The sequence below is a fragment of the Colletes latitarsis genome, chromosome 6 (genome assembly GCF_051014445.1).
Source record: "Colletes latitarsis isolate SP2378_abdomen chromosome 6, iyColLati1, whole genome shotgun sequence".
Taxonomy (NCBI): Eukaryota; Metazoa; Arthropoda; class Insecta; order Hymenoptera; family Colletidae; genus Colletes; species Colletes latitarsis.
This window is the reverse complement of record NC_135139.1, coordinates 20,412,759-20,428,242: the sequence shown is the minus strand read 5'-3', so window position 1 is coordinate 20,428,242 and position 15,484 is coordinate 20,412,759. Positions and strand designations below refer to the sequence as shown.

Below are 15,484 nucleotides of genomic sequence, written 5' to 3'. Positions count from 1 at the left end.
ATCGAAAAATTTGTTCGAAAATCGAGAGGTAACCGAACCAAAGTAGAAACGATCATTCCTTTTTAGTAAGCATTTGACGTTAATCACGGATATTATAACTATTAGTAATCTTGCATAAAGGAATCATTCAAAATGAAATCACGCAAAATTTGTTGAATAGACATTTTGTGACTCTCCTGATAAGAAATGATATTTTGTTCTACTTAATATTCAATTACATCTGTCTTATTAATCTTAATATGTCATTTAATAGTCTGATAAATTTCTAATATTAAATGCGATCGCTTGAAGAATAGATACCTGTTACGTCATTCAAATTTCTCTGCTTTTGTTTGGTCGAATAATTTTATTGTTCGTCTCCTTTGGTAGAAAATAAAAAAAAAAATAAATATTGGGAATATGGAATTTAACTTTGCACATTTTGTTTGCCCTAAGTAACGCAAAGGATTTTTTTTACTTATATACGTATGTATATATGTATATGAATATATATACTAAATCAGTGATGTGGTAGTGTTTGTCGTTGTATGTATGTGGCTTTACTGCTCTACGTACACTCCCACGCCACGTTAAGACGATGGGTCGTTTCTCCTCCACGGCGGTCGCTATTGAATCGCTTGACCCACTTTGATAAACTCGCATTGGAATAACTCAATAACACCAAGCCGAGCCAACAACAATAATTATTATTCAACGTTCCCAGCAGGCTGCGGCACCGGTGTGTAGATACCTCGGCCAATTTATCTGTACGAACGTTCATCCCCCTGCATTCGCAGGGCCCTTTACCCTCTTACATCATAATGACGCGATAGCTCGATACAGGTGAAACCATTTTCGGCGGGTACTTCATAGACGGGTGTTTTGAGGCAATAAAATTGCCATAAATGACGAGACAGAGAACATAAATATTCATTTACGCCGCTGTCCGAGTGCACGTAAATATTGTGTACCATAAAAAGTTGATCACAAGTGTAAATTACTGTCCGAGAATTAAATATAAAAACAACATTGTAGCTTCCTATTCAGAAGCTGAATAGAGTGAAGAGTGAACACAAATGTATACATATACAGAAGTAAAAAATGTCGCAAAATTGTAGTGTACGCATAATAAGGTTAATAGGAAAAGAAAAAGGAAAGAGAAGTAGCGCTACACTCAAGATGGTCCAATAAATAGCTAAGCGACATCTCGTTTTTCAATTTAACCTATAATTTACGATAAAATTGCTGTCGGTAAAAGTGTGCCATTGAGAATATCCAGGCTCGCATTCTCAGAGGGTTAGTAATCATTATTTCGTCATTACTGATTTATTGAGAACACATATAATTGCATGCAGTGCGGTTGCATAATGGTATTGTATTTGTAAATGCAAACGAAACGCGTTTAAACGTGTTCGAATGGTGGCTACACCGTGCGGCATCGAAAAGTAGACCATATATGTATCTCGGCGTCGCCAAAATTGCTTCTCCTAACTTGTGGCGCCCTCCCAATGGTATCAACATCTCAAAGCTCGCCCAAAGGATCGCATATAAGAATTGCTATCCGTTCTACCTAACGCATGCGCGTGACATTTGGAGCGGCGAGGGTGTTAAAATGTTTAGCATTGCGGAAACGTTCGATTTGTTCACCCATGCGCATAGAACCGGCTAGCATAATCGGTTTAAAACTTGTAAATTGGGTTCAGTTAAATTTTCTATTTCCATCGAAGTACGGAATATCGTTTCGATGTTTACGAGTTGTAGCACGCCACGGAAACATTATTGTACCTCGATCGGTTTCTCGAACATGACAATCCGGTCTATGCGGAATTAGGTTCGTTTATTAATAATGCATAGGTAACCGTTTCGTAGTCTTTATAGATACGGGTTATTTGTCTACCGTCACGGCAGAGATTAAAGAACGTTCGATCAACCGAATATAGTTAGCAGACGTTCCTTAAGCTTTTACCGAGCAACCCCTCAAGGGCGCGACCTAATTCCTTAGGAAAATTAATTCACTCTATGCTTTGGCGTCAGCTTAATTTTCAAACGTAATTAAGGATCATCGATTCGAGTGGACGAGGCGCGCTCGCACCTTTTATAATTCCCACGATCGCCGCACTACGGCGTTGGTCTCGTTTTGATCAGCGGCTAAATTTAGCGCTCGAGTAATATTTCCCTGGAACTTCCGTGTGAAAAATTCTCACCGTGAATTTAATACCTCGCAGCGAGCGTGCCTTTCCCTTCGTTCGAACGAACGGGGCGAAGAAAATCCGCAGATACCGTGTCGCGTACGCGTTGCAATACGCGTGTCTCGACCACGAACCATCGAAATCGAAAGTCTTTATCATAGATAGTAAGAAGCTGGGTGTCGGTGTTTCCATCGATGGCCGCGTCACGGCGCTGATCTCGTCTATCACCGAAATTGCCTCTCTCTTTTGTGCCGCATAATTCACCCCCTACCTTCCCAACCAATTCGACAAGCCGCCGGCCCGTTCGTTCGTTCGTTCCTTCGTTCGTCGGCCTGTTCGCCTGCTCGTACGTTTCTCGTGCCAGTTATGATGAATTCGATTGGGTAATACCGGCGCGCCGCGGCGAGGCACGAGAAGTGACGCCACGGGACACGGTCTGTGGTTTTTAATACGCGTCCTACTTTCTGCTATCTTTCCCGGCGTCCGTGCGAGAGAGCAAAACGAACGAACGAGCGTGATCGCGCGTGCATCATTCATCCCCTCTCCCCTTGTCCCGCATGCGTCCATCCTGTCACTCTCCCTATCACTCTCTTGCACGTTTCTGTTAAACCATAGCGCTCGCTACGTTTGCAACCGAAGAAGCGTGACGTGATTGGCGCGTGTCAGGACTTCCCCCTCTCTCGGTCCTGTTACCGTACCCCTCTCGTCTATCACTCTGCCGCGTTTACGACTTCGCGCCTCTTCCCCTCTCTTTCTCTCCTGCAAGAGTCACACCGCCCTCGAGAGAACTCGCGAGAGTCTCCTCGCTACTACTATATAAACGAGCAGAGGAGAGCGCGTCGGGGGAAAAAAGACGAACGCATCGCGGCCGCGGGGCGTAAGAGGGAGACCGAGAGCGAGAGCGCGAGATAACACGACGCGGCACGGCGGAGTTGCACAGTTAGAAGGACTGAAATTGAAAGTGGTCGTCCCAGTGGCCCACTGACCTGATTACCCACTGACAATGACACGAATCCTTGCCTCCCACCGGGGGCTCACCCTCCCCCACTATCCCCTCCCTCCGTCCTACTCCCTCAGTCGCGTACGTGGACGCAGCGCCTTCTCGCACCTCTCCCGCGGACGACGCCTGCGCCGGCCGCGTTAGCGCGAATCCGACGAGGACGCGACGCTTTTTTATCTTCGAAAGATATATCGGTGCGATCGTTACGCGATACATGCAAAGAGAGGGTGCCGTTGGGAATAAAGATCGAGGAAAATTCGAGCAAGGAACGGTTCCCTACGGGGCAGTACGGCGATACCCGTAACCACGCGGTGCTGTTCTAGAATTTGGTAATTCGTGGTCGGGACCTTGAACGATCCGTTCCGTAAGGACGGTGTTTTGCTTGTACGGTGGTCCTTGAAGGAGGCGAAAAAATTGTTTCGCGGGAAACGGTGCAGATCGTTGGGCGGGTTTCGATTTGCGTCACGGGAAAAGAATACAGAGGCTGAACGAACCGTTGTTTTTTTTCTTCTCGCGCAAGAAATTTGAACGCAGGCTTGATGGATCGGGGTAGCCGTTAGAAACGCGTAAAAACCGTTGACGACTTTTTGTCACCTGTAGATTTCTCAGGCTCGTTCGTGTTACCAGCTAAGTTGCGTAATATTCCTCTTCGTACATTTACAAAAGAAACAAACGACATATATTACAAAATGAGCGCGATACGTCGTCGCGCGAGTTCGCGTCCAACGTTTAAATAGCTTTCTAATGATTTATGCAAGCGAATCGCGCGGCTACGTGAAGCGACTGTCTAACGTCGCGAGTAGTTTCCGCACAACCGTCATAAAATGGAACACATTTAAATGCGGCGTAACCTCGTTGAGCCGTGCGTCAGCTGATTCTCGAAGTCACTATCACTTGGTCATGGTCCACGATCTAAACTACGCGCTCCGTCCTCTTCCGGCAATGTTCCTTCAATGGCGACCGAACTTTCCTTTCGTTTCAAGGAACCGTGGAAAAAGCATCTTTCGTTCGTAACCTGCCATATTTAAGGAGGTCGAATTAAGGCTTGTTCCGTTTCGACTAATTTCCTTGGTATGTTTCCTGTCGGACGTGTCTTGCAACATGTGTGCCCGGCGCTGCTTGGAAATTGAAGGCTCAGAAGTGCCCTTAAAACTTTTATTGCCCGAATTTAATCTCGATAGGTTAAGTTGCTTTTAATCCTTCCGGTACGTCGTTTTAGGAAAACCGAATTTAATGTTATTCAATGCCTTGCGTCACCGTAGTGGTGTATATAAATCGTTATTTTTATATATAAAGTGAAAGTTTGGTCTGGGTTAGGAAGATTTAGTTAGGTTAGAATTACCAAAACGTAACGTGGCGCGCGTAAAAAAGTTTGCGTTAATATATTTCCCCGGGGTCGCCGTCGTATATAAAAATCGAGTAGAAAGTGAAACTGACCCGCGCCGCCGAATATGAAAGTCCCACGAAAAAGCCGGCGCGGCGAACGTGTTAAATAATAATAATCGGTCGGTGTACGGCCGCTAATGCTTTCGGTCGATCGTGGCGAGATAAAGGGAGAGACCGGCATTTACCAAATAATAATAATTCCAACGTCTATTGCTGGTGGCGTTTTCAGTCGATCGGAGGCGATATGTATACGAGCGTTAACGAGGTCAACGATCAAACCGTACGTTAGGTTTATCGCTCGCGTCGCGACTAATTCAATTAATTAAAAAATGAAATTATATTCGAACGTCCGTTACGCGTCGATCGATGAATACGAAAAGTTCCACGGACGGAACACGCGCCAATTATATACTTCCTTTTGATCGCTAGCGATATAAATAACTCGCGTAGCCCGAGCACGTGTTAATTAAGGCCTGTTGGGAATGTATGGGCCCCAGATATGTCTCCAGCAACGGCATACCGTTTCGTGACTCGGGCCATGCTTCTCCACTCTCGCTTTCGGCGCGAAGGAGGCGCTTTCGGCAGCCTTTCGCAACCCTTTTCCCAACCCGAGCTGCTCGACACGAACACACGCGCTCTCACGTATCTCTTTGACTCGTGCTACGTGTGTGGCTGGGCTGGCTGGCTGGCTGGCTGACTCTCTGGTTTGGTCTCTCCGTTCGTTGCCGAGCGGCACTCGCACCCGCCTACTTTCGCTAGTTTGCGTAAGAAATGTATACGTATTCGGTTAGCTAATGTGCCTCGCGACACGATACCCGGAGGATCCGAGGCGATTCTTTTCGTTTCGGTTAGATTTTCCTCCTGGAAGCAGAAGCTCGACCACCGAACGTTTTCGTTTTTTTTAATTAATCGACTCGTTAAGCAATTACGTTCCGTTGCGAAACGATCAATTTCACTCGCATACCGATTACCTTTGACTTAATTCGATTAATTAAAGGCATTAAGCGACGGTTAAACCTCTACGACGCCGACTTTCAATCCATTCGAAACGGATTCTTGTTAAATTCAGAGATTTCCTAACCTCATTAACCCTTTCTACTTCGATGGCTACGACGACGTACATAGTGTCCGCAATTCGATTCAAAGTTTACCTACGACAACGGAAACTTAATTAACGAAACAAACGAACGAATTTGAAATTTCAAGCATTTATAAATTTTTCTGGGAAGGTTGATTTTAGTTCCCACAGTAGCCGCTGCAACATTGTGTCGCGGGAGCTAGTCGTTTCCACCAAAGTGAATGCTTGTAGTGCAAAGGGTTAAGATTTTGTTTGTCCATTAATTGTGACAGTAATGGTATTATATTAGTCGTCGGTGTGCGTGATACGGATTCCTGAGCAACGGTAAAATAAACTTTTTCCAAAAATACTGATCACTAAATCTGAATTCCATCCAGCGCTATTCTCTCCAGCTTCTCTGTATAGGTTAGGGTGACACAGTTTTCAAGGAATTATTCAATTTTAAAATAGTACGGGGTGGAACCGAACGACATATAGCTTAGGCGTATACTAACATTAGACTGTAGTATTCTGTCCGATAAATCGAGGATTTATTATAATATTATTGCAGACAGGTATTAATTTTAGGGTTAGGGGAACGCAGAAAATCAATGTGCATTTAAAAATTACTTTATCCTATGTATATACTTTATTTTAATTCAATGAATTATAGATATTTTTAATGTGTCGTTCTTTCAAAATTTGAAAATATCTAACATTATGTATTCGACCGAATATCTGACTACTATATCATGTTGTCGAAGGCTTCAAAGTGCCGGGTACTTTCCCGAACGATAAAGTCGTTCGCGTAGATAATCGCGTAATTGTTCTTCGGCGGTTGTTCATGTTCGTTTGTTCGATTTCAACGATTCGTGGTTCTCGACTTGGTATATTTGACAATACATTACTTCCAGCCGGTTACGTAACGCGGAGATTCATCGTAATATCCTCGGGCTTTCAAATAGCGAAACTATCGGGAACTTTCTCGTTCCAAAGATCCTCGGAAGAGCAGCGCCCGGCCAATTTCGTTCTGTTATGCGAATCTGCAGACATCGAAAGTGAAAACGAACGGTCCTCGGGCTGTAATCTGTGCTCGTAAAGTCTTCGGTTCTCTTCTAATTGTCGGTCATCCATTTTTTGTTCTCCCGTGTTTCGTGGTTTACTCGTAAGCACTGTTTCGTTTCAGTTTTTCTACATCGTTTCGATCGTAAAATAACCTAAAAAGCCTTTTAAGCGTCGCGTATCATCCAGAATTCTTTTGTGATTTTTTTATTTAACATATTGAAAATAAGTCTAGATAGGACTCTTGTAAAAATAAGTTGTACGACAAATTCTGAGTATGCCAGTTTCGTTTTCGTGGACAATTTGAGGTTAGGTCTGGCAAAGACGTTGAAGAAAATGAGTCTAGATAGGATTCTTGTAAAAATAAGTTGTATGACAAATTCTGAGTATGCTAGTTTCGCTTTCGTGGACAATTCGAGGTTAGGTCTGACAAAATTGAAGAAAATAAGTCTAGATAGGATTCTTGTAAAAATAAGTTGTACGACAAATTCTGAGTATGCTAGTTTCGCTTTCGTGGACAATTCGAGGTTAGGTCTGGCAAAGACGTTGAAGAAAATAAGTCTAGATAAGACTCTTGTAAAAATAAGTTGTATGACAAATTCTGAGTATGCCAGTTTCGCTTTCGTGGACAATTTGAGGTTAGGTCTGGCAAAGTTACCTGTAATCTGAAATTTACAATGTTTATAGGCAATTTGTAGGAGCATGCTGTAGTTTGTCACGCAGTCCCGCCCAAAAATCGTTCGTCCCGATGATTTCCTTGTTAGGAGACTCGCGAGGCGATTTCGAAAGTGATTCCGACGTCGTTGAAGCGGCCCTTGCCGAAAACGCGGCGTAATTTCTGTTGTTACGATACGGCAACGATCTTTCGCCTTTGCGAAATCTGTGTGGCGTGCAAACAGTCGTTTCCTCGAAGGTCCGACGCGAATCGTAGCCGCGGCACGGTGCAGGCAATTAATGGTCTTCCCGTTTGAAAATCGAAGGACACCCGCGAACGGCCTCGCGTCGGGACGCTTTCCGTGAGCGTTGCGTATAACACGCTTAAAATACACCACGCACTATCACCCCATCCACTCCATTTCGATGGAGGTCACCCGGTAGCTTAAGTGGGTCTCGACCACTTGGTTAGTGTGTCATGGCATACACGTTGCTGAATAAACTTAATCTCAATACCGCTGTTAATAAGTCAGCCGGTGCAGACTCGCGCGAGTCCTTTTCTTTTTCTTTTCTTTTTTTCCGCTTCCTCGCCCTCCCCCGTCCCCTCCCACCCTCCTTACATGCCGGTTTCGACTGTATTCTCGTTCCGCGACCTGCATCCCCGGCGAAACAATTTTTCAGTCGCGATCCATTATCGTCCCGCGTCATCGATCATCGACGAGTCGAGTTAAGGGGAATACCAAACGAAAGCCTTGCATTTCGGAATTTTTTCCTGACGATAATCTATCTTACATATATTAAAACGTACGTTTAAAAATAGTTCGCGTCGAATTAGCCTTAAAACGTTCGATGTTTCACGCTTTCGACCGTAAAAAATTCGATTTCGTTGCATTTTTTATTTTGTATGAAAAGGAATCGACTTTTTAAAACCACCAAGATGGCGTCCTGATCGAGACCGACCGGCCAGTATTTGCGTCTCAAAATTCTCCCGGTTTGGCTTCCGTAAAATTCGAACAGCCCTTGCTGCGTTTATCAGTTTAACCAGTCGATTTGATTGCGTGTTCACGATGACCCCGTTCCGCCATCGATTTCGTGACTTCGCGATTTTTCAAACCCCGACGACGATTGACTATGGAACACCGGGCGACTATATTTAAATGCGCGCTTAAGATAGATCGCGCCTCGTAATCGATTCCCGAGATCGAACGATTCGGCGTTTCTATTATTTATTGCTCGGGCTCGATATTTACTGCCTTTGTTACAGGCAGACGAATTTTTACTTTTACCCATGATTTGCGATCGATGTTCCTTGCGTTTATTTGCTGCTTCCTTTGTTACGATATCGTTGCATACACTACCGATCCAACGTTTGCGTACAGGATCGTTTTACGCGTTCGCTGAAAAATGCGAAACGGATCGCGGACCGTTTGATCGTTTCCTAATTTTTGATCGGATATTTTGAAAGGTACTTGGAACGCCTCGATCACATATTTCTCGAATAAATTTTCTTTTTATTAGGTGCAATCAACCATATTTGTGTTCTACATAGCGCATAAATAGTTTGGAGTTTATTACCGCGTTAACTAACCGCATCTCGCAATTCACGACTTAACTGCTACTCTTCTTTTTTCTTCTTTTTTTCATTTTAATTAATTATATAAAAGAAGTTTTCACACGTACTATTTTGTAAGTATAATTTAATTGGTTATTACTGACGTTACCGTAACGTTTCTCTACTTATTTACATATGCACGAGCGTTGATTGATAACCAACGTCTCCAACAACGCCAGTGTACAATTTATTTTCAGATCTGTTTCATGAATTCCTTTTATCTCGGAACATATTTTACAGGATCAGAGACCTCGGTTACGAATCGATCCTCGTACGTTTTCGTCGTACTAGCTTTTTATCGCGATGAAAAAAAAAAAAAAAATGTTGACAAATTCCATACTCGTTGGACGTTTTCAACGTCCAAGTTGTCGTCTTGCGATATTTTTGCCGTCGCGTTGGTCAACTTGTCTCAGACCGATTATGTATCGATGGGTGGCTTCTTGCGGCGTCTGTGGCAATCGGGCGTTCAAAAGCGCGGGATATCGCCAAAATGGATCGCTTCGATCGAGCTCAAGGTCGGGCACCATCGAAACGATGTCGAAGATTCAAACTGTCGTGAAATGTCCTCCGTTACTCTCCGTCCCGGAGTCGAATATTCGCGATCTCCGATCGATAGGGCCTTGAAGTGTACGCAACACCACACGAATATAGTTACACGTCGCCGCGAATGGAAGCCGTTGATAATTTTTCACTCTTACCCTGGGTCATGGTCTGAATGGAATTCAGATTACCATCGCGGGCATTATCGTATCGCGGCTCGGACATTATCGCGTTTTCACCGCGTTTTGCGGAAATTGATCCAAGATAGACGGTCTATGTTCGTTCTTCTCTTCTATTTTTACTTCGAGCATCAGAAATGTTTCACCGTCTAACGACATCGTGACGTAAAAAGTAGTTTTTACCAAATGAAATTTACTCTTACGATGGGGCGTTGAGGATTCTAGAAAAATGAATACTGTGATGATTCTTAAAATGTTCCCCCCCAGACGTGATTCGTAAATTGAACGTTTTCATCCCTCACAACTTGGGGGGATCCCCTTTAGAGGCCAAGGAAACACGATGCTTTGTGAAAAACATACTGACCCCGAAACGATGTTCATTTTACGAATCATTACTGTACTCGAGTGTTAATCGAATGACCCTCTTCACATTTTTTTCTAAACTAAATTCATATTTACGATGGGATTTTGAGGATTCAAAATTCTGAACACAGTAATGATTCTTAAAATGATCCCCCTCAGACGTGATTCGTAAATTGAACGTTTCTATTCCCATTTAGAGGCCAAGGAAACGCGAAACACGATGCTTTGTGAAAAACATACTGACCCCGAAACGATGTTCATTTTACGAATCATTACTGTACCCCAATCGAATGACTTCTTCACACTTTTTACTAAACAAAATTAATATTTACGTATTGAGGATTCTAGACAAATGAATACAGTGGTGATTCTTAAAATGATCCCCCCCCAGACGTGATTCGTAAATTGAACATTTCCATCCCTCACAACTTGGGGGGATCCCCTTTAGAGGCCAAGGAAACACGATGCTTTGTGGAAAACATACTGACCCCGGAACGATGTTCATTTTACGAATCATTACAATATTCTTCCGAATATGGATTTTTGACGAGGTTGCAAGAATAAATACGACGGATATAAAGTAAAGCAATATCGAATTATCGAAAAACGGCGTTAAATCGTAACGCGGGGGGTTCAGACCCACCGGAAACGTGTTCCGTAAAAAGCATCGGTTGGCAGCCAGGTTCAGCGTTGACCAATTTCTACCCATTGTCCTTTCGACGGTGTCGGTGGTGTATAAAGGTCCCACCGTGTCGTAACGACGACAGGTTGCGTCCATTCGAGGAACGATCGATCGATTCCGTGGAGTCGATAGCTGCCACGGTTCTCGGCGGGGAACGCTCACGAGTGTAGGAGCATAGCGGCGCGGAGAACGCTAGAAACGGTCAGGGAGAGACGGATTACCGGTGGATAAGAATGTGTGTCTAGTTTAGTGGGCAAGTAGGTCGCGAGGGAAACCAACGCCGGGTTACGCAACGTAGTTCCAGTGTTATACAACTATTGACTCACCGGATTAACAAGTAGGCTGGGTGAAAACGAAAGCTGAGTGCCCGGGCTGCCTTTTCTCTCTTGGTCCCGTTTCTCTTTCCGTCTTGGTCGCTCCCGTGATGGCGGTCTCGCTCTCGCCTCCGGGAGACTCTGTCGGCATAAGCACGCGTGCGCCTCGTTTTATGTGGGAAAAGATTGCGAACGAAACCGGGGATTTAAGTACGTCGAAATATTCAATCGCGATTACACGCATTGTTTCGCGTATCGTGCCCCGGGCAAAAACTATGCAAAGATTTTTTTTTTTTTTATTTTTAAAAACCGAGACCAATGAATTTAACTGGTACGCGGCCGGTCGCGGTTCGATACCGCGCTTTCGATCGTCGATTCGTCGAACGTAAACGTTCTCGATCGACTTTTTTTTTCGGGCCACGGAACGCTATCGACCCGGCCACCCAAACGTGGCGGAATCGTTCCATAATAAATTGGACACTTTTTGGGGCGACGCGTTGCCGAAACTCGGCCACCGCTGTCTTTGGAGAAAGATTTTCAATATTTTGGAAATTGTTACTCTTTTTTTTTTTAACGCTTTCCACACTAACTATAGTCGTATCGCATGTCTGTTGTATCCTATCGGTGACTATAGTCGCTCGTTTTATTATTAAGTCCTCGTATATTAATTCGATACAGTTTGACTAAAAAGCCAATGATTTATATGGCGCAAGGAAGTATCGAAAGTATTAACGTAATGATTTTCAAGACAAGTTTCGTTGACGAATAATTGGAGATCATCGTTGCATAATTTCGCGACAATACACACACGTGTAACGTGCATGTACGAATATTATACCATACATCATAAAATTATTGATTTTAGAACATCGTGTACGCATATGTTACCGTCAAGTTTTGAAAGGGTTGAACATTGTAGGTGTGGCAATATTAATAGTCGTTAATATTGCTACACTCTGGCGATGTAATCAGATTACTTGTAGAGCACGTGTAACACATGCTGGAATGCGTCTATGTACTGACATTTTCTTCGATAAATTGAAACTGTTGAACCGGCAGACTGACGAGAACGAGCTTCTGAGCGTTTGAAACAAAGACGCAGAAACGTCGAATAAATACTATCTCGTACGTTCAGTTTCCCAAAATATCGGAATTTTTTAATATTTCGTCAACGAAATGGACAAATAGAAAACGGTAACGTCTTAAGTCGTTTTCGTGTTTTGAAATCATTTTGCAATAAAAATCTTCTGCCATGCCGCAGATGTAACAATCTGTTTCCGAAACCTATTATTAATTATACTAAGAATCGGATACGCTTATATAATACGAAACCAACGCGTTAAGAAAATAATTTGTTCGTATTCTGAGGACGGTTTCGAAACGTGAAACAGAAAATGTTTAATAATTACTTGTCGGGGCCATGTTGTAATCCTGTATTTTAAACGAAGTAGAAGCAAAATCGTACGATCTGTGTATTTTGAAATAATTTTTGTTAAGTTCGAAACAATTTATTGAAAAATTCACGTCTCAAATACCTGCGAGGTTAATAGACTCGTGCTCTAAATTAATAAAGGTTAAAGTCAAGGGTTCCTCGCGGCTCATTGGTTTTGCATTGTTTAATCTAATTATAAGCGATATAGGCAAATATATACATTAATGTAAACGATTTCAAAGCTGTTTCGAGTACACTTTCATTACAGGACGACGCTGTTAAAAAACTTAACTGAATAATTACAATAACTATTCCAGCATAAAACCGATAGTTAAACCTCATGCGAGTCACAGTTAAACGATTTCACGTTTCGAGATTCGAATTTTGCCGCGCGAGAAACTCTACTAGCAGTCCATTGAGGAGCCTATATGTAGGAATAAGTGGTTGGTCGACCACTTGCGGGAGAGTCAAGAGCCTAGCCCTCTGGCGGCGAGTACAGGAGACGAACTTGTACCTATGTATTTAAAAAAAAAGAACAGAACATAAATACTAACGCTTTTATGAGCATCGATACGCGAGACATGTGAATAGCGCCATTTTGAAATTTTTGTCTTTTATTTACTTTTACTTACTTTTTCTCGCATTTTAATTCGTGTCGAACACATTTTTCACGCATTCAATTCTACTGTACACTTATTCAGAATCGTATCAGGGTCTTATTAGGGCGACCAGCAGACGATTACAAATTCTAATAACTTTGGGACTTACCGTGTTCATCTTAGTTCCCAGTTCTGCATCTTCTTCAGCAATGGCGTGCAATTCCTGAGAGAATTTCAAGAGTTACTTTCCACACAGGATATACTATATGGACACTTACCTGTACCTTTTACGATTAGTTTCGCGCTGAATGTGAATGGCGATGTCTCGATAAGATCATAATTATTCCACTATATTAAGCGTATTAGATATGCATAGTTTACGGTTCTGTGAGAATTATAAACGACTCGATCTTTCTGCGCAAGATTATCAATTATAGAATAATATTTCCACTTTTACCGAGTCCAGTTCCTATTTATACTCCGTATAAATCTACGCGCGACAAAAATGTATGCGTTTACCTTCCACAGTATCAATTAAGGTCTGTAACGGACCCATTTCTAGAATGTATACCCCGCAAACGTTGCCCGTTTCGGTGTAGATTTCTTCACGAGCCCACCATATTTATTTAAATTTAAATTACACTCGATCTCTTTAATGCAGATTAATCCAATAATTTAACCCTTTGCACTCCATTAGCGCCGGTACGGCGACACACACGATACGCACCACGGCTCGGTTCGAGCTTTATTTATGGCAACACAACACTGAATTAACGAAACACATGAATAAAATTTCAATTACAAGTATGTACAAATTTGTGTGGGAATAAGAACTCTGTACTTTCGTTTGCCACTCAAAAAGAAAAAGAAGAATCCATACTTAATAATATCAATATCAAACCGAACATACTTCATATTGCAATTTTAAAAGTCACTTCGCCATTTTTTGCTAATATACAGGGTGTTCGGCCACTCCTGGGAAAAATTTTAATGGGTGATTCTAGAAGCCAAAATAAGAGGAAAATCAAGAATACCAATTTGTTGATGGAGGCTTCGTTAAAAAGTTATTAACAATTAAATTCAAAAATTTCAAATCGTTCTGGAAAAATTATTTTCGGTTGCGGGGGTCAATTGCAATCATTTTTGGTGAATAGACGTACCCCCGAAATCCTGCGCATTTTCAAGAAAAAAATTCCGAATGGGCGGAACTTTAAACGTTAATAACTTTTTAACGAAGCCTCCATCAACAAATTGGTATTCTTGATTTTCGTCTTATTTTGACCTCTAGAATCCCCCATCAAAATTTTTCCCAGGGTTGGGCGAATACCCTGTATAAGGCCCCTTTTGCTAAGTCACATTCGATTCGATACATATGTTTTACAAGATTCAGTTTACTTTGAACACATTAAAATTAGTTGGAAAATGATTTAATTCGCTAGGCAAATATTAGCAAATGAGGCCCCTTGGGAGATAAGGCCCGAGGCTGCAGTCTTCCTCTTAATCATCGATGTTATAACTCCTACTTAAGCGAGCACTCGTTTACACGGTCAGACGTATCGAAGGTGAAATAGCTTAATAACTTTCGACCGAAATGAGTCAGGATTTCCTGTACTAACACAAAATGGCGAAACGTTAGATGGTTGCCTTATTGTAGTTGCGATGATTTGCAAAATGTTCGAGATACTTTGTAAATATGGTCGGTTGTAGTAGTAAAGTTTCCGCGGTCTCTGCTATCGACGTCGTTATGCTTAAACGCAATAACAATAAAATAAACGCATCAACGAAAATGGAAAATGTTACTTCAAAAAAAAAAAAAAAGAAAAAATGGCCGATTTGTCACGGAACGACCCAACGTCATAATCGCTCGGCGGTTCGCGTGGGATACGTGTTTCTGACGCAAGCCGATTCGCATGCTTTTTCGAACGGCCGTCGAAGAAAAAGAATCAGGCCACTCACGGTGGCCGCGCGCGCATTTCTTTCGCGGAACACGCGAGCCGAGCGCAGCTATGCAAATTGCGGCACAGAAATCACCGCCGCCACTCAATTACCCGAACGTTTTGACTCGTGCGTCCGATCTAAAAATAACGTCCACTTAACACCGGTGTTCCTATGCCGCCTCGAACGGGACTGCCGTGCGAGACGATTCGCGTAGGTCTTCTTTACTGGATCGAAATCCCTCCGGGCGCGCTATTTCCCGGATAACTGAAACAAATCGGACCCACGAGGTTTCAGTTGCTCGGGTATGCTCGCGTTCTCGTTCCTGGAACCCTCCATCCATCGGGCAACCGTTCGATTTTATCTTCTTTCACTCTAATGGAAATACGAAAATATATGCCGTACAAAAATAGCTCATACTTTTCCGTATTCGGTACTGTGACCCGAAGGGAATGAATATTTTAATATGTTAACATATTTAGTCATGTATGTACACGCAGA

At 42.8% G+C, this 15,484-nt stretch overlaps 1 protein-coding gene across 3 annotated transcripts in view; it reads left to right on the top strand.

The window, feature by feature from the left end:
- LOC143342532 (uncharacterized) overlaps positions 1 to 15,484 on the top strand; it is a 65,921-nt gene that overhangs the window by 10,288 nt on the left and 40,149 nt on the right. Inside the window, exon 2 of one of the 3 annotated variants that reach the window (XM_076766513.1) lies at positions 704 to 933. The exons of the other annotated variants lie outside the window; for them this stretch is intronic. Within the exon in view, the coding sequence (XP_076622628.1) occupies positions 704 to 726 (23 nt within the window). The 3' untranslated portion in view covers positions 727 to 933. Of the gene's footprint in view, positions 1 to 703; positions 934 to 15,484 lie in introns of those variants that run through there. 3 annotated transcript variants of the gene reach the window in all.